The sequence below is a fragment of the Mugil cephalus genome, chromosome 22 (assembly GCF_022458985.1).
Source record: "Mugil cephalus isolate CIBA_MC_2020 chromosome 22, CIBA_Mcephalus_1.1, whole genome shotgun sequence".
Taxonomy (NCBI): Eukaryota; Metazoa; Chordata; class Actinopteri; order Mugiliformes; family Mugilidae; genus Mugil; species Mugil cephalus.
The window spans coordinates 17,149,387-17,168,596 of NC_061791.1; the positions used below are offsets into that span (position 1 = coordinate 17,149,387).

General features: G+C 41.9%; 1 protein-coding gene across 2 annotated transcripts in view; it reads left to right on the plus strand.

Annotated features, from left to right (window-relative positions):
* Window positions 1–567: 567 nt before the first annotated feature.
* kcnc2 (potassium voltage-gated channel, Shaw-related subfamily, member 2) overlaps window positions 568–19,210 on the plus strand; it is a 90,716-nt gene continuing 72,073 nt past the window's right edge. For both annotated transcript variants that reach the window (XR_007111247.1, XM_047575177.1), the window contains exons 1-3: window positions 568–755; window positions 1,168–1,368; window positions 2,077–3,386. Coding sequence is in view for 1 of the 2 variants with exons in the window: in XM_047575177.1 (XP_047431133.1) it covers window positions 2,832–3,386 (555 nt within the window). In the remaining variant the exon portion in view is untranslated. The remainder of the gene's footprint in view (window positions 756–1,167; window positions 1,369–2,076; window positions 3,387–19,210) is intronic.

Consider the following 19,210-nt stretch of genomic DNA (forward strand, 5'->3'; position numbering starts at 1 on the left):
GTAGGCTGTCAGATGACGGGCCTTCTGGCTGACAGCTGCTTCCCCCGTTCAGATCTGTTCTAGTTCTAGGCAACAGAGATTCAGTGACACGAACACCAGGACTGGAAATGAAAGTGTCTGGTAGTGTCTGACGTACACTGTCTGATCCATGAATGACTTATGTAAGTGACATCATGCAAACAGGCTAGAGGATCAAATCAAATACTTGGTTAATGTCACTTTACCTGTATTTTCCCATACTACTACTTTGAGTACCACTGTTGCCTTTGCCACTTCCATCTAGTCTGACTTCTAGTAATACTACAACTGTTCTTTCTGTTTCTGCTAACACCTTTATTATGCTACTACTAATACTAATGGGTAAACTAGGCAATTTCCTGTCATGGTATTGGTTTTGTAACTATTTGGTCTATAATGATACTGAGTTTGTTACCCTTTGTTGTCCACTTTCCACTTTCCTTGTATTTCTTGTTTTATTTTGTAAATCTTTTACTTCCTGTCTTTTTCCACCCTTGTGATTATACTCTTCTGTCTTTCCTTCATGCTCCTCCCCTCATTAGTCTCACCTGTGTCTTGTTTCCCAGTTAGATCTGAATCCTATAGAGCCTCTTGTCAGTTCATCTGTGTTTCTTTGCTGTTTCCCTCTTTTTGGATTCTACATCACCTTAATCTTTCCTTTGGATTGATTTTTTTGTTGGACTGTTTTTTTTGGTAATGCACACCGATCAGCCACAACATTGTGACCACTTACGGGAGTAAGTAAATTACATTGATCACCTTATGACAATTCAGTGTTCTGCTGGTAAATGTTTGGGCCTGGTCTTAATGGAGATGTTACTTAGACATCTACCACCCACGTAACCCAGACCAGGTACCCCTACCCCATAGCAATGACACTCCTTGATGGCAGCAGCCACCCCCATGTCCATTCTCTGATGAGTCACAACTGTTATGGAGGCAAAAAGGAGACCTACACGTTATTAGGCCATAATATTACGTCTGTTCTGTGTATAAATGCATACCTAAAGCAAAGTAAAATGACTCGGTTAATATTCCTGCAGTCTCAACCTCTTATAGAACTTGTTTTATATAGGGGGGCCTTTTATGTGTTTGCCTGACTTTAAAGTGTAGTTCACTAACCACGCCTTGATGTTTATTGGGTGACAGGACATGAAAGAAATGCTGAATACAGAGATGGAAGGTTAAGTTCAGAGGCTGAGGAACCCAGGGAGTGAGACTGAAGGAAGCTTCAGCTGCATGTCCCCCTGGTTCTTGTCATGAACGAGGGAAGAAGAAGCAAAGAAAAGATAGTGGAGTTTGACAGCTGAGACGAACATGGAGAAAGAGGAGAGTCGGACACCTTTACAGGTAAGGGTGAGAAATACTATGAACATGAAATAATGTAGTCTTGTCCCTGAACTTCAACCTGAATTAAACTGTCATCATTAAACTTGGCTGAACTAGAGTCCCGGTAACACACTTTGGGTCAAATATAATTATGCACTCTCTGCTCTTTCCTGTGTGCACTATACCTGTTGAAGTCCTCTAAAAGTTCAACAAACGTGGGCTATGTCATATATTTTATAGACCTCTTTATCAAACATATGAGATTTTAGTCCCATATAAAAATCTTAACAGATAACATCAGTGAAGGGTAAAGTGACAACTGTTACCTATGCTCTCCAGTACAGAACCCTTACATTAAAATGTCAAAATTAGTCATGGTGAAAATGACCAGAACATGATCATATAAACTAGATGTCAGTGAAGTATACATGTCCAGCTTTTAACCGTCTCATCCCAAAAACTACCACACTCACTTGTGTGAGTGACTTCTTAATACTTAAAAAACTGAAATGACAAATTAAGGAAAACATATAAATTGGAAGGAGTGTGGGTTAAACAGTTTGCACTAAGACTCTATTAGTTTCTTAGTTTGATGACACCCACTTTTATAATTAGTGGCTCATTCAGCAGATAACAGGTGAACAGATCGGCTCCATGGCCTGTAGGCCTACTTTGTTTCTACACCACAGTTTTCACTCTCTCCACATATTTTTGTTCTTTATCATCAAGGATGGAAAAAAATAACAACAGACAAAAAGAATGATGCGGGCTGCGTGACCTGTTGATGGAGGAAAAGCTTATTTAACATCATTCCCGTGATTTTTACATTCACTGGGAGTAGATGTCACCTTCACTATATTGCATCGAGCCAGAACCACTGGAGAGGGGCGCTGATCATTTTTCCCCGAAGCTGAAGACTTGTGCTTTTCTAAAACAACGAACGTCGTGGTGCCACTGGAGCAGAGCTGTATCGCTCAAAAGATGTGTAACTGGTAACTTTTCACGTGCAGGGATGTGTTCAGTAGAGACACTGGCTGTTTCTTGACAGGATTTGTAAGTATTCCCTTTATTTCTTTTGAAAAAGTACCGACCCCGGCGCTGACGAGTGCTTGTGCGTCTTGGAGGGCAGGGACGCAGGAATACGCGCAACGGTATCAGCAGCGCAGTCTGTTTGGAGCAACGGTTGAGATCATTCATCAGCTCGCAGCGTCGCTCACTTTCCAGCACGGATTGATTGTGGAATACAAACCGAAGCGCTCTCTCTGAAATCTTCCGGAACGAATGATGGACACCCTCCTCGCCTCCCGAAAAAGACACGAAAGCGACGGATAAGTGAAACCGGAGATGCTGCGCACCGCGGCCAACCCCGTGGAGCTCTATTAAACAGGACTGTGGGTGTGTGCGCGTCGGGCTCGCCGTTACCTCCGGACTGCACTCGCCAACTTCCCCCCCGCTTTCCATCAAGTCATGTCTGATACAGAGCGATGGGCAAGTTTGACGACAACGAGAGGATAATCCTCAACGTCGGGGGCACCAGGCACGAAACCTACAAGACCACCCTGAAGACCTTGCCGGGGACGCGACTGGCCCTGCTCGCCTCCGACTCGGACATCGACTCCGTGCTGGATCAGCTGCAACAAGTCCCCGGCTTCATCGAGTACAACGCGCGGACCAACGAGTACTTCTTCGACCGCCACCCGGGCGTCTTCGCCTACGTGCTCAACTACTACCGCACCGGGAAGCTCCACTGCCCGGCGGATGTGTGCGGACCGCTGTTCGAGGAGGAGCTCTCCTTCTGGGGCATCGATGAGACGGACGTGGAGCCCTGCTGCTGGATGACATATCGGCAGCACCGGGACGCGGAGGAGGCTCTGGACGTGTTCGAGCTCAACGTGGACAACGGGGACGAGGACGACGAGATAGGGAAGAGGCTCGGCATCGAGGACGTGGCCGCCGACGGGAACGTCAGCCTGTGGAGGAAGTGGCAGCCGGTGATCTGGAATCTATTCGAGGACCCGTACTCCTCCAGGGCGGCGAGGGTAAGGGCGCACCGCTGCGTCTGGGGCTCTCCACACACGCAAGAACCCCTAGTTTATCCCACACTTGATGCCTCATCTTTTTTGTTTGTTTGTTTGTTTGTTCACGTAGACACACAGCAGCTCATAAGGGTATTTTAAACCAAAATCTGCAAAAACAAAAAAAAAGAGTATGAGTCACACAAGTTTCCCCCTCAAAAAAAAAAAAAAAAAAGTCTTGCTCTGCTTGGACCTCATTTCCTTCCAACCTTTCATTTAGTTTTTGTCTAGTCTACTCATTTTCTCTCTTAAATCTTGAAACCTGCTTTGAGAACAGTTATATCCTTTCCCCCCCCACTTGTCACATGCAAATAAGGCGTTAACACATTTAAGATAGATACTGATGGCAGCTGTGTATTTTAAGTGAATGGGCCTGTGTCAGACCCCGGCAACACCAGCCTACATTTGTTGCTCTGATGCTGATTGCTCCAGCCTTTATCTGTGCCACATTCCGAGCTCTCTATCTCTCTCGATCTCTAAAGGTTTTTGTTTATTGGGACATGACTCTAGGAGTGTCATTTCAGCAGTCACGCCGCTTCGGTTGCCCGTTTCAGTCTCATCCTGTGTCTCTTAATGAATTCCTTCCCAGCAATGCCAACACAAAAGCAATGTGCCAGACAGAAAATAGTGCAGGGCCTTTTGCTGGGAACAGAGGGGATGCAAACCTAGAGGCCACACTGTATATGTAGCGTCTTTGCTTTGTTTTCCTTTTTAAACCTCGTCGGATTTTCGGCAATGTTTAAGTGTGTGGATGACGTTTCAAGTTTTAGCATCTGCAACTCCTCGAGTCTTCAATAGCAAAAGGGAATCTGTTAAAATGGCTAAACACAAACACTCCATAAATCAGCTGAAGTTTTTGACGGTTCGCATTCAGCCTGTCACCTGGACTTTACACGAGCAGACAAAAGAAAGCCACATCTGCAAACACCTGCCTCAGATGTGAGTGGAAAACAGCCGCCTTGCTAAGCTCGCCCTCAGGCTGAATTCTGGGTAAAGGGCAGCAAATCGTTTCCTTATCGGCAGCCTGACGTCTTTGCACGAGTCGAATACTAGCTGCCGGCCGTGATGTCATGTAAATGAATGAAGAACGGCTACGCAAAAACCCCCTGATGGTGTCATCACAGGTTTGACGGATGGCAGAGTTTTTTTGTTTGTTTGTTTTGTTTTCCATTTGAGGTTAATTAAACACACAGTCACACAGGACACAACCAGCTGCTGACGTTCAGTCTCTGCTGTCAGAGGCGAAGCGCCTGCTGTGGCGTCGCATATGTGGGGGTGTGGTGGAGGGAGGTCGTGTAGCCTTCAGTCCTAGAGGGCAGTGAGGCAGTAGCAGCTTTTGCTGCACAATTATATTTGAAATTAAGGGATTAAAGATCAAAATGGAATTCATGTAAGGATAATTTTCCGATGTCTAGAGCCTCTTAAGTTAGACCAACAGGTGAGTCCAAAACATTGCCAGTTAATACTAGAGGATTTCTGCACAGCTTTGCGCTGTAACCTGGACGTGCGGCGTATTAAATAAGCGCAGATAACGGTCACAATGCCAGAGTTTTGTAGGAGACTTCACACTTTGCGTAGAACCTTCCGACAGCTTCATGATGTTACGTCAATACTGCCCTTTGGGTTGTTGTGGGGGTCTGAAGACATCCGTCTGTAAATCAGCCAGAAGCATTCTACCCAGAGACTAGTATTAGACCTTTGATCTACCGCACTAAGGTGTAGCCTGTTTGCATACAGCATAGCGGATCGTTTAACCACCGTGTGGCCATGGTTTGAATGCTATTTCCTTGACAAAAACCGTGCTGGGGAACAAAAAAAAAAGGTGGAGGGCCAGATCTAGAGTTCTTGTTTCTGTGCAAATTGCCTACTGTGAACTTGACAAAACCTTTTACATCTATACATCATTCACATTAAGACAGAAGTCCAATCAGATGGTCATACAGTCACATTTGGTCAAATAATACCACTGCACATTAGCTTTTTTTACAATAGCGATGCTGCGTTTTTTCTACATTTATCCCGCATTAGTCGTGATATAGCGTAAGAGGAAGATCCCCACTGAATAAGTTCCAATATTTAACATTTAACATCATTCAATATTTTAACCACTCATAAATGAGTCAAGCTTTACAGTCAAGCCAAACCTCCTCTTAGGTGCTAGACCTTTGTTTATACCTCCAACGGCTAAAAGTAGAGGAGCAGGATCAGCTTTGGTTTCATGTGCTGTGATTACATCATGCCTCCTCTTCAGTGTCTACAGGTGCAGCATGAACAGGGCAAACATGGGCTTTTATGAGGCTGATGTTTGAACAGAGGAAGCTGTATGGTTGGTTTATATAATGGCACGAGATAAGGCAAACATACGTATTTGATTATGTAGTATGTATTGTTAAAGGCTTGCAATCATCTCATATTAAAACCTATAGAACATTTTGTTTTATTTTATGTGTTAAACTGTAATCACTACCAGAATTTTGAATGTTAGAGTGCTAATCAGTTTCAGTTTCTGGCCTATTGATTCAATTATTATTTATTTTGTTGTCGTCCAATTGCACAGATGGACACCCATCTACATTTTTTTGTACCAAAAGGAAGGTGCTGGGGTTGATGAGCCTGTGTGTGAGTGTGTGTGGTATTGACATTGACCTTGTCCTGTGCCACTTGTCCTCTTCTTTCAATCCATCAGCAAACTTTCAGTGAGGACGAGGGCAGGAATTTGTCTTGATGTGTGAGAAGAATACTGATATAATAAGAGTACCGAATAATTAGTGAGTGTGCTTGATATTACGCCTTGATATCCTTCTCAAAGCCGCTGTAACACTGAGGTCACATTAACCTTTTGAGACCGGAGCTTTTGTCTGGTCTGCATTTTTAATTTCTCCAAGGTATTTGGGATCAGTATGACCTATACAGGCAGTTGAAGTTTTAGAAAAAAACGATGTCCTCATATGTGGACACAAGGATCATTTCATTATTTTAATAAAGTCACCAATGTGTGACAAAATACGAAACTTTTTTTTTTTTTTTTTTTTTTTCAATACCGGAACATGGCTGAGCAAAACCAGAATTTGCAAACAATGAAGTCCCAATGTCCTCAAATGAGTACTTGCCAATTAGCGAGGTTGTAGCTCAAACGAGAAACGTCAATAAGCATAAATAAGTTTTTCCGATGAAATGCCTGCTATCAGGTTTTTACTGACCAGTGTATTACCACTAGATGTCAGACTAAAGTGTCCACTAACGAGGACAACAGGTTTGAACGAACCAGAATAAGCTGCAATGAAACCTAAAACTTACCAGGGTCTCAGGAGGTTAAGATACACTGTAAAAACTTAAAAAAAAAAGTTTTAAAATTAGGAATATGTCACGTAAAATGAGCACAATTAACTGCCAATAGTGCAGGAACATTTAGCCTGACATGATTTTTTTTTTTTTTTTAAACAAGTGAACATATCTAGCTTCAAAGAACCCACAAATATCAAAAAACTAGTGTTTCTAGAGTAATTTGTGTTGGTACGAGGAAAATAAGAATGGTACGGTTTACTAGCTATAGTAATAGTTGTGAGTGTGTTCATCTAAATCCTTTAGGATAGTGGTAGCTCTCATTTTAAGTATTAACCTACTAGGAACCAGTAAAAAAACTTCAGTAACAAGTTATAATAGCTTATTAAGAGAATTTAGAACAAAACAATTATACTACTCAAACATAAAAGCTGTTCATAAGAGGAATTTTCCTGGAAAACAAAAACAACCATAAATTGACTTAATTTATTTCATCTTAGTTAGGTTCTTAGTTGTAGTGTAATGTTGGTTGGTTTTACAGCACCAGTTAATTTTTCACTCTCAATGACCAGGACACATTTCAGTCAGTCTGCCTTTCCTTGTTCACATCCGCCAGACTTTATTGGTGATTTCTTGGAAGTGTTTCTTGGCGATTACCCCGCTGACTGAGGAGCTAGCGGGGATACATCAGAGGTAAATATTGGGTTAGTTTCAGCGGCGCTTTACTGGCACCAGAGACTTGATGGAGCTGAGTGCTCGTGTTTACAACGCGCATACATCTGTCTCCCTGTACCAACGCTAGCCCAGTGTGCGCACGCAAAAATGAAGTCACACAACATTTCCCTGCCACCAGTGCAACTCGGAAGCATCTGTTTCTGCCTTCAGACCTCCGTCGTCAACGCGAGAATCCCATTCCCTGCTCTTCTCTCATGTTTTTGGTTAAACTTTAATAACGACTCACGCAGGGTTTGTGGGGAGATGGAATTCAGTGTGTGCCTAATCGGCACTGATCTGTCAGCTGACAAGGTGTTAGGAGAGAGTTACGTGGAATTATCCTCCATAGAACAGGAAGGGTGTGATTAGAGCCAGTTCACCCTTGACCCTGGCACCTTAGGGGGATAATATTAACAGTAAAAGACTCTTTAACAGCAGATATGATATGAAGTGCTGTAGTGGCGATAATAAAATAACGTGAATGGGTCCTGGATGTCCCATGAACATTTATCATCATATAATGATGATCATCATCATATGATTGGTCGCCATTTGCAGAAAGGCTCTGAAATTTTGTCACACTTACTGTTACTTGTCCTATGGTCCATGTTTGTATTCGCTCAAGTAAACTGTAACGGCCAAATCTGTTATGGAAAAAATGTTGTTTTAATTGGGTTATTCCTGTCCATGCAAAAATGTTCATAAGGGAGAGGTTTAAGTCACAAATTTACAGCCGTTCAACTCTCAAAAGTGCATATCCTGTTCTAATGTGTATCTAGTACTTAAAAAATCATGTTTGTTCTTCATCCTGTAATGGCCATGAGGGATTTTCTCTACATCCTAGGTCGTGTTTCTGTGCAAAAAACGAATAAGGCAAGCAAATGCGATCCTACCGCTTTATTAACACTTTATTAAGGTGAGAAGGAACCAAAAAAAACATGTGAGTGAAAGATGAAACAGATGGCTCTAAAATGGTTCATGGTTCATGGTTGCCTGAGCGACAGGTTTCTCATAGCCACCTGCTTTAAAAGGACTACATAAGATTAACCTGATTTTATGTCGTGATCTCTTCACGTGTCAAGCACAGAAACACTGGTAGAACATGCAAATTACAGATGTTTTGTGATTTGATCCTCATTAAAGATCTAACAAATTGCTAATTATATTCTAAAGTTTGACTCACTTTCATCTTTTATTCCTCATTTTAAACAATAGATGTTTTATATTTGCAATAGACCCTTGCCAGATGGGACCATTGATGTAGATGGAACTGCTCCTCATAGATAAAAATAATGTAAGCAGAGCTCCCCCTGGTGATTGGCTGCAGTATAGGTCATAAGCTCCACCCTTCTATGTTAACAGACAGGACTTGGGCTCAATTTTTTTTTTTTTCAAGGACAACACAGTATTGATTTAAAAAAAAAAAACACACACAAGTGAGTCTGGAGGAAGTGTGGGCAGGTCCCCGATAACGCGGCTCCACTCTCGGACCGTACTGCACCGACTCTGGCTCCTAACTTGGTCGTGCTCATCTGTGTGCCATGGAGTTAAATTTGTTTACAGCAATCTGCCTCTAATTGGTTATAGGATCCAAGTTTGTGGTATTGGAGGTATATTTTCCTCTGTAATCGCTGAAACATGCTTTACAATGAAAGCCAAAGGGAGTGTTACCAGACTCGTATCCTGGTCGGCACTGGTCTGACTATGCCAGGCTATGTACTAATACTTCAGTTCAAACTCCAAGAGCACATGCAATGAAATGAGAGCTGTGTAACTTCTAACCTAGGCCTACAACTTACCAGTCACCACTAATAGTAAGACTGTTATATCTAAAACCAAAAGCCACAGGCGAGTTGTTCTGACCAGTTTGATTGATGGTCTAAGGCTGATAATAATTCACTAGTTTATATAGGATGATAGCATGATGTAGCCCAACCACCAGTCCTCTAATTACATCCTAACTAATCAGACAGTACTCCATGTAACAGCTTCATTAATGGCCTAATGACTGATGGCAGAGCACGCCCCGGTGTCAGATCATCTGTCTGCAGCTATCAGAAAGCCTTTCATGTATTCAGGTAAGCCTAAAATCCCCCAAGTCGGGTCTGTTCCTTTAACCGAGTCGTCCGCGAGTATTCATGTGCCAGCACTCAGCACGGTAGCAGGCGTGTTTCTCAAGGCTCCCCACGCTGTTTCTATTGTTGTAGCCATCCTGTTCTCTCCTCACGCACGATGCTGAGATGTTCTCGTTGCTTTTTCTATGTTTATGATGGTGTTTCTGAAAGGAATACCAGCGAGCATGTATGACTCTATGTGTGCCTGTGTGCGAGTGTATATATGTGTTCTCCTATGTGTTAATCTGTTTGTTTGTCCTTCTCATATCTCTGTAGTTGGCCATTGCTGGATTGGGATGGTAACAAATAAAGGAAGAAGAAATAACGCCCACCACCTTTTTTCCATTTTCCCATGTCTGCGCTCCTAGGCAGATGTTTAACTGATGCCTGACTTTGTAGTACCCTGCCCCCCCCCTTCACTTCACTTCACCCTCACCCACCGTCCCACGCACCCCCCACCCCCCCCCACCCCATCCTCTCACGATCCCATCCGAGACTGCAGCTTGCTTTCTGCCACTTAAGAGGTTAAAAACCCAAACTGTCTGGGTGCCGCCTGACGCACGCCTCAAGATACCAAAGCCAGGCTGCACGCTCAGCCTGCCTGTTGTCATGGCAACATCATTGCTCATCACCACAGCCTGTTTTCATTGAGATCCATCCGGTTTGTGAAACTGATTGATTTCAGAAACCTGCTCGACCATGAACCCTTATTGCTCAGTAACCCCTTGCGTGCTAGCTTGTTAGTTTTGAGGGGTGATGCAAAAAAAAAGGTTGTTGAACGGATCCTTGTGTGCATGTCTCTTTAATGCCTTTCTTATTACTGTCATACGTTGACTGTACATCACTTTCTTTTCTTAACCTGGTCTGAGCGGAGCTACAGGTGCACATCGGCCTACGTGCACCTCATCAGAAGGTCCTTTTAAATCGTGTTATGCAGAGTTTGAGGCCGAAGGAGGCCAGGAAATATGGCGGATCCGCTGCAAACAGACGGCAAGGCCTCTCTGAGTAAATACAGGCTGACGTGTAAACAGCAGCAGACTCGACACTGCTAGGAGAGCTGGGTAAATGGCTGCCTGGACGTGGGCAGTGACGGCATGCCGCTGGGCATGTTTGTAGCCACTGCCATTCATGTTAATCTGTCCCGCCAATCATCATCTTTTGCTACTTGGGTTGAGTATAATAGCTCAGTGTACAGGAGTGGAGAGAGTCCCCCAGCTGTGGTAATTATGAAGGAAGTCATTATGAGTAAGACTTCCACATTAACGTCTTTGGTTATGTCGAAGCTGTATTGTGAGACATCTAGCAAGGGTGGTAGGATCCAAATGCTGGACACACGCTAGGAAGCGAGGATGAAATGATAAAAATCAGTTTAATGAGACTTCCAATGAAGGTTACAGAGTTAGGCAGGGTAACCCAAACAATCCAAAAACTAAAAAGAAGTGAAAACGCAGAACAAGGAAAGGAACCAAAGCAACCAATCGCAGAGGAAGGAGCATACAAGGACAGGAAGTACAATAAACTAAAAGACAAAGAGAGACCAGTGTTCAATGCCATGACATCTGTATTAGATTTTCTTCTGACTATGGAAATATTGACACAACCTGCTTTACCAACTGAGTCCCATCTCAACTATCACTGACATAGTCCCCCCAAGTATGCACTGATCAGCCACAAAATTAAAACCACTGACAGGAAAAGTAAATAACATTGGTCATCTTGTGACAATTCATTGTCCTGCTGGGAAACCTTTGGATCCGGCATTGATGTGGATGTTACTTAGACATGTAGCACCCACCTAGACCAGACCAGGCACCCCATAGCAATGACACTCCTTTCAACCCCCCCTACCCTCAACCTAGACCCAAGACTCAAAGGCCCCCCCTAACAACATTCTGTTGCCAGACACCATAGGACACCCTCAGAAGGCCCATGTCCATTCTCTGATGAGTCACAACTATTTTGGAGACACAAGGGAGAACTACGCAATATTAGCCAGATGGTCATAATGTTATGCCTGATTGGCCTATCAGCTTCAGTGTAAATAATAGCTTTCCTTATACACATTTAAAGTCTAATTTATTAGAAATGAAACACAACCTATCTGGGATGGCTAGTAGCCTACAGTGGCTAAAGTTAGCTTCTGTTCCCTAACTAAAACACATCTCTAAATTTGATTGATGGTAAATAGTGTGAAGCATTTATTAGAAAAGTAAAATAACAAGTATAATCTATGTTTCATAGTCCGGAAGATTACTTGTCTGTTGTTCCCTGATCATGGTCTTGTCCTGTTTTCCGTCAGTCAGTTTAATTCAAGTGCACCTTGGAGAATTGTTGAAAGTTTAATGTGTCAGCGTCCTGTAATTACCCCCTGTAGTCACTTGTGGTTATTAAACATCCAGTAGACTCAAACATTAGAACATCAGCTAAAAGGTTGATCCTTTCGTTGCTCAGTCTCCAGACTGCTTACTCATTTTGGCCTGTCTTTATTTTCCAACCACTTGCATTTCTGACTTTGCTGTTATAGTGTGAAAACAGATTTATATTGTGACAAACTGCAATAATCCTTTAGGACACATCTGAAATAGTTTAATCCCCTAACGCAGAAGCTGCTGAGTTCTGTGATTTGGCTTGGTGATCTATCACCCAGGAAAAACCTAGCTGATACTACATCAGCAATAACTTGTCTTTTAAATCTTTTCATGATTTCAGGTCGTCCACACCTCTTTCCATCCCATTCTTGTTTGCCCAGTAACTCAAGAATATTTGACAGAAGTTCTGTAAATTTGCCACTAACGGTGACTAAGGTTTTCTCTGAGCACTTTGAGGGGCTTTATTCACATTTTGCTCCAACTGTTTAGTTGGACTGACGGAGGAATTGATTAAATTATTTGGTGGTCAAAGGCCAGGGATGCTGTGACAGAAAGCCACTGAGAATACACATCTCGACCTTTGCCACAATAGGACATGCCGTATGGTAGGGCTGCACGATAAATCGTTAAAAAAAATCGCAATCTCGATTCACACATATATGTGATCTCATTTCGAAACACAACAATTCTTAAGCATTTCATTTCACGTGCATCACAAACAAATGCTCCCATTTCTTCCCAGATTTTTTCAAGCGCCTCTAAAGGCAGCACTGCAGCTCGACCTATGGTAAAGTGTCTTTACATCACGTGATTCCGTCAGTGGAGGAAGCAGCGCCTGCAGTTGAGTGTGTGGAAACGGTGAGGGAGGGAAGCAGAGAGAAGTTAGCGGTAAAGAGAGTTAAATGGATGGTGAAGAAACCCCAGGTGGTAGTGGCGAACTCATGGCCCAAAAAGGTTTGCATTCGGCGGTGTGGAAGTATTTTGGATTTAAGCCAGATGATGACGAACAGTCTGAGGTACATTACAAAGTGTTCTGCCCTCATTGCAGCACCGCAAGGCAACTTGAATGACCATTTGAATCTCTTTTTGTTTTGTTAAAGTTCATCAGTGCAATTAACATTTTGTATAAAGACAAAAATCGTGCCAAAGAATCGTGATCTCAATTCGAAGCAAAAAAAAATTGTGATTCACATTTTTTCCAGAATCATGCAGCCCTACCGTACATGCTAATTATGATAGTTTCACATATGTCAAGTACAAAACGTTTAAGGGACATTTTTAATACAAAGGGTAAAGATGAACTTCCCTGCCCCATTTTAACTGACACCTTTCAAGTATTCACTACATACAGTGAATCGTATGGTTTTAGAAACGTGACTGGCAGATGCATGCAATCACAAAATGCTCATTTTAATTAGTGAAAGAGTAAGTAAAGTAATTTTGAAACTGTTTTATGAATTATCAAAAAAAAAAAGCGCAGATATGTATATGGTGATGCAGTGAGCGTCAGCCACCAACAAAAAAGATGAAGTGCAGGGACGTGTCTGTGTGCATACAAAAGAAGAGGAGGAGCGCGAGAGAGGCCCGTTGGATAGTTAATGAGGCTCGTTCAGTATGCATGATCGGACCCCTTGCCCCAGAGTTGTCACCGCTCGCTATATGCGGCATCCCATCAGGCTTTGCTCTCTCGGTCTGTCAGCCGGTCTCACCCTTTCTCACACACACAGTCGCATGCTTTCCACCGAAATGAAGAACATACTCATTCCTGCTCCCCTGCAAAGAGACTTTTAAATTATTACGCAGAGGATTAAAGTGCCAGATTTGACATACGTGGTGACGGTACTACTCTGAGACCTTAAACTGGGTCTCTGTGACGGATTCCTAGCCTTTGGGAGGCCTTTGTAAAATATTCATATGGCAATTAGAAATCAGATTTAAAAGAATACTGCCTTTATGAGCTTAGAATAATTTTATTAATAGTTATAAATAGATGAACTTCTCCTAGCTGATGCGGAGGCACCTTGATGGAGAAAGGAGTGATGAGTTGTTGGTGATAATGGCTGTTATATCTTTCCTTTTGATGAAAATGCAGCTTGTGTTTCTGATATTAAAGATGTTTTTTTAAATACCGTGACGTTCAGCTGCGGTCGGCATGACATGCATTTGGTCATGAATGAAGAAGCATTTTTGAAGCATGAGACAAAAAAAAAAACGCATGTTTGACTTTCCACGAGAGCAGCACTCCTCTCGGTCCCTCTAAAGGTTTCTGCAGATTAAACAAAGCACTTGACTGTCACAAGTTGCGTCTCTTAACCCGCTCCCACCCACTAACTGTCTTCCTTGAACATCTACGCTGAGACTTTACAGACGCACGCCTGGAAATAAGAAAACAAAAACAGTTAGTCATTTGGCTCATGTGAAACGTTCAGGCGTGGCGCCTATGTAGTGGAAAAGAGTCCTCGGTGTGACAGTCACATCAACAATGGATTACGTGGCGGATGGCTTTTAACAAAATGCACATGACCCAATTTTAGCCAAACTGGAAGGGCTCCCTTGGTCAGTTTGGGAACAGAAACCGATGTTGCCATGAGCGGGGACTGCGGGAGGTGCTGCTCAAACTGGAACGGATCAAAGAAAAGATGTTCCCTGATGTCCATTTCGGCAGGAGGCCAGCCTGAAAGATGCTGGAGAATGCAGGACATGCTTCCGAAGTGCACTTAGGACTTAGTTAGAGAAAAGTCATGTATCATGCATATATGAATGCCATGGCATGCATGTTAAAGGTGTGCTCCTCCGCCTTCTGTGCTCTGCCCGTCGACCGCCCGACTCGGGCCTTGAGATGCTAGACGTTCGTTTGGGCTTAATGCTGAATAATTTATGCTCATCCATTCACTCTAAAAGATTGAGAGCTTCCCAAGGACAATGGATTTACTGAAAGTTTTTTTCCTCTGGCAGCATTTGGTTCATGCATTAAAAGGTAATTAATAAATCTGACTTCCAGGCTGATTTGTGTTTCTTGAGTCTGTGCCCCGCTTGGCTGAGGCACTGCCTAACCAAGAGATAAAACAGTGAGCAGAAACCGCTGTCTATTATTTTCATTACATCTCTGTGATGAAGGGTTCCTTATGTGGTTTTATTTACATTCCCCTTGGACATGCTGTAGTGTGTGTTTGACAAGATTTCCTCCGAGGTCACAGATTTTATACTGTATGTGGTCTGAGGGTCAAAATACAAACAAATGTGTGTTGAAATGACTTTAACTCAACTTCCACATACTTTCAGTCATATTTATTATCAACAGGAAGTCACTTTTCATGGAACAACATACTAACATTTGTAAATAAATAATTTAGTAAATAAAAAAAAAACAAATCTAGTTAAACATTTTATTTACAGTGTGTTGAAGGAGGAAATATGTCTTTAACAACAAGTACCACAAACTGAAAGGTAATGAAATATGATATGAAATGTCTGGTGCGATGAGAAAAAAAAATATATCTTGAATTTTGTATCCAAAGCATTTTTTTTTTTTTTTGATAAATTAACTTTATCAGTTTGTTCTCGTTGGCGACACCTATGGCAAAAAGTGGTAACTGCAGGTGTGTTCTGCCTGTGTAACTTTGAGTCGTTTGAACGAGAGCTCCACTCACTGTCTTTGGCAGAAAGATAACAGCTTGAAGATGGGACAAGAATTTGGCCTGTGATTTTTGGTTCCACAGGTACCAAATACCATAAATGCAACATAAGCTCAAAGACCGTCTTTTGAATCTCATTTGGCAACACACAGACTTTTATTGATATGAAAATCTTTGAGATTGCTAATTTAAAATCTGAATGAATTGTTGTGAAGTAATGTTTTTCTGCTTCATTACACCTTTAATATTGCATGTTTTCAAAAAAATAGCTTTAAATAAATAAATATATATATTTGTGACACTGGCTGAGTGAAGCTCTTAAACATGTGTGTGTGATGTCAAAATTGTCACTTTCACTACTTTTGACCTCAGTCTTCGACCTGCATATCACTAAAATCAATTTTTGGTTGAATCGAGGTTCAAATGGTTAGAGTATCATGTGGGAAAATGCAGTCGTAATGGCTGAACCTTCGAAGATAGCTCTGTTAAATAACTCCAGTTTTGAAAATCCTCAGGAAAGTTGGTGAGAAATTATGATTAAATGCAGAAATGCTTTATCAAAATGCAACAAAAAAAGTAGTCTTTTTCTCATAAAGGTGTGACATTCTAGAGATGGTAATGTTTTGACGTAACAACTCAAGTTTTATATCCAGTCACTTAGCAACTGAAACAATCTAATAAGCTGCATAGCTTTCATACTGTACATCTTTCCCATTGAGCCACAGCAAGTATTGAATAAACCCATCCCAACTGCTTAGATAAACTTAAATCTAACAGTAACGCGCCCGAGAGCCTTCCAGACACAGACAAAGGTCAGACCACATTTTCAGAGGGGTGTTTACGTTCAACGGCCTCTCATTTATTTGCTGTTACATTTATAGCACCGCAGGCTCTGGAGGGGCAGCGTATCACGCAGCCGTTCTCACTGCATTAATTTAAAACAAAAAAACATGGGAACTGATGATCATTGCGGAAACTGCACCACAAACGAGGGTCGGTCTGCGAGCTGAAAATGTCACAGGGACAAGCCGGCATCATCTCTTAATTACGGTGTCGGAGGCTGACCCTCTTTGACAGCTTCTGTTGCATTCAAAGCCGTAACATGCCTTGTTTATTCCTGTCCCTATAAAGTGAGGACGTGCAGTGAACCGGGAGGCCCTGTCTTCATGGTAACTTTGGCTGAAGCTAATTGCGAGCCTGGTTACTCTGCCGCGTCAACCCCTGGCTCTCAGCTTTCCCGCTGATCATTAACAGAGGCTCAAAGACAAGGCCTTATAAAGGATCCACTGTTTAATGCAGCCATATCTGAGCAAGCACAGCTCAATTAGAGGACATGTGGAGCTAAATCAGCACACCAAGGAGCAGGGGTGGACAAAGTGAGCCGTGGAGAGACAGGTGCACCTATAGTGAAAAGGAGAGTGGATGCAATTTAAGTCAGATTAGGAACCCGTGGAGAACATGAGTCCCAAGGCTGCTAGTGTTCAACCAGTGTATCACACAGCTGTGTCCATATACTTTCTTTATGCTATAGTTCCAATGTGTCTTCGATATTTGTCTACGGGAGCCAGGCCACTTTCTGCCCCACATACTGTATGAGTGGGCAACAGCTGCCTGCCCAGTCAAACTGTTAGGGATTAGGCCGGTTTGCGTAAAAAACTGATACAAAATGCAAATCATAAATAAAAATCAAATTGTATAAGTGCAGCTTGGTCATTGTAATGTATTACTCACCCAATACCTTTGTATTATTCCTTGTTTTATTAAATAAATGTTTTATATTTTTCTAAATGTCCCTTGCCAGATGGGAAACGATCACAGACGTTCAGATAGTGCCTTAGACCTGTAGTGGAAACTACCAGTCACTCCACTGGGAAATGATTATGCTCCGGACCAATCAAATCGTTCAAATCAAATCTATCGCTAAAATGCACCACTATGAAATCTAAAAGGAATGTTACCAGACTCATACTCTGACAAGAGTCTGGAGTCTGGCTAGCACTTCCCTACTTATGTTTTGTTTGAAGATTATGAAGTATTTTTATCAAAGGACAACAAGTTACACCATTTAACCCACTTTCACTTGGACCAGGGTTCAGCCATGCAAGGCACCTGGGAGCAGTCTATAGGCCAAGATTAAGTCTAAATTAACAATGTATGCTCCAGTAATTATTGATCTGTTGAATGTTTTATTATTTTTATTATTATATATGTATACATTTGCGGCTACCTAATGCAATCTACTGATAATCAAAGACAGTCCAGCTCAGATGGAAACAAGACTACTACTTCCACTATTCTGTGGAACCATAATTGCAAACACTGTTAATGGAACATTCCTAATTATCTCTGACATCTCCCTGTTGTTGATGATGACACATGGTAATGCATGCTCTGCTAGCCTAATATCGACTGCTGTTGATAACACAAACCTCCCAGGAAGTCGTCTCTCGAAGAAGAAAAACATGCTCTACTGTATAAAAGGTCGATGCGTTGTCTCTGGCCTATGGCACAAAAAAAAACACCGTCGTAGCTGCTGAGCTCCAGAAAACGGTTTTGTAGCATCCTCAAGAAAGCAGGGCTATCTCTGAGTTAAAATGTATCAAGAATAAGAAGACAATTGATGAAAATACACACCACTGGAAAAGCATAAATAAGGACAGGGTAAGGATCAGTGGTGAAGAGCGACTTTCTCCACTTGCTGTAAACAAATCAAAAGGTTATTAATATTTAAATCTGACGTTTAAATATTTAAAACTTAAATCATTCAGATGAGCCTCCACCCGTCATCTGCATGATTTAAGGGTCAAGTTAAAAGGGTCAGGTTTAAACTAGACTGTACAGCTATGACAACCCACGGGAGTTCCATAAAAACTTTCTTTGCATTTTTTAAATAAATCCCGATAGATATCCTTTCCGAGGTCATTAACATGCACTTTTCAACAAATCTATCTCCAAACACCCATTGTGTTAATAAAAATATTCATTATAGCCCCTTTAAAAGCAATAAGTTATAATTCTACGCGTAACGTATAAGGGTCATTCAGCATCTCGGCTTTTCCTTACAGCTGAGGTTCCTTACTTAGCTTGGAGCATTTTTGCATTTTTCTTTCATGACTCATGTAGTATATTTTGGTTTCCTAAGCAGCCAGCAGTGGAAAGGCTGAGAGAAAGTCATAGTGTGCTACCTGCTTAGTACCACACAGCACAGCCTCTGAACAAGGCGGAGCATTTAGCAGCGAATAACTCTGATATTTTTGCCAGAAGACAATGGAGACCAAAACTTAAAAGAAGGTTAGCGTACACTGGGTGTCCTAAAACTCAAATCAAATAACGATTGCAAGGCGATTATGTCAATACTGTGTTTAAATCGTAATCTCTTGCAACAATACAAAAAAAAAAAATAAATAAAAAATAGTAAAAATAGTTTTATTTTTGTCTGTATTATAGAAGATTATTTTTCCATTTCCCCCTGGGGTTGTATCTGTAATAACAGCTTTTTTTCAAATCTCTGTCTCACTGTGGTCCTTCTTCACTATAACAAGTTACTGGAAAAAATATGGGGATTATGGATTGTGGGCTGAACACATTAAATAAGAAATATACCTCAGATTTATTTTGTGGGAAATAAGTGTGACATGGTTGTCTGTCTTGGGACCGATTTAGGTCTGTAGTGC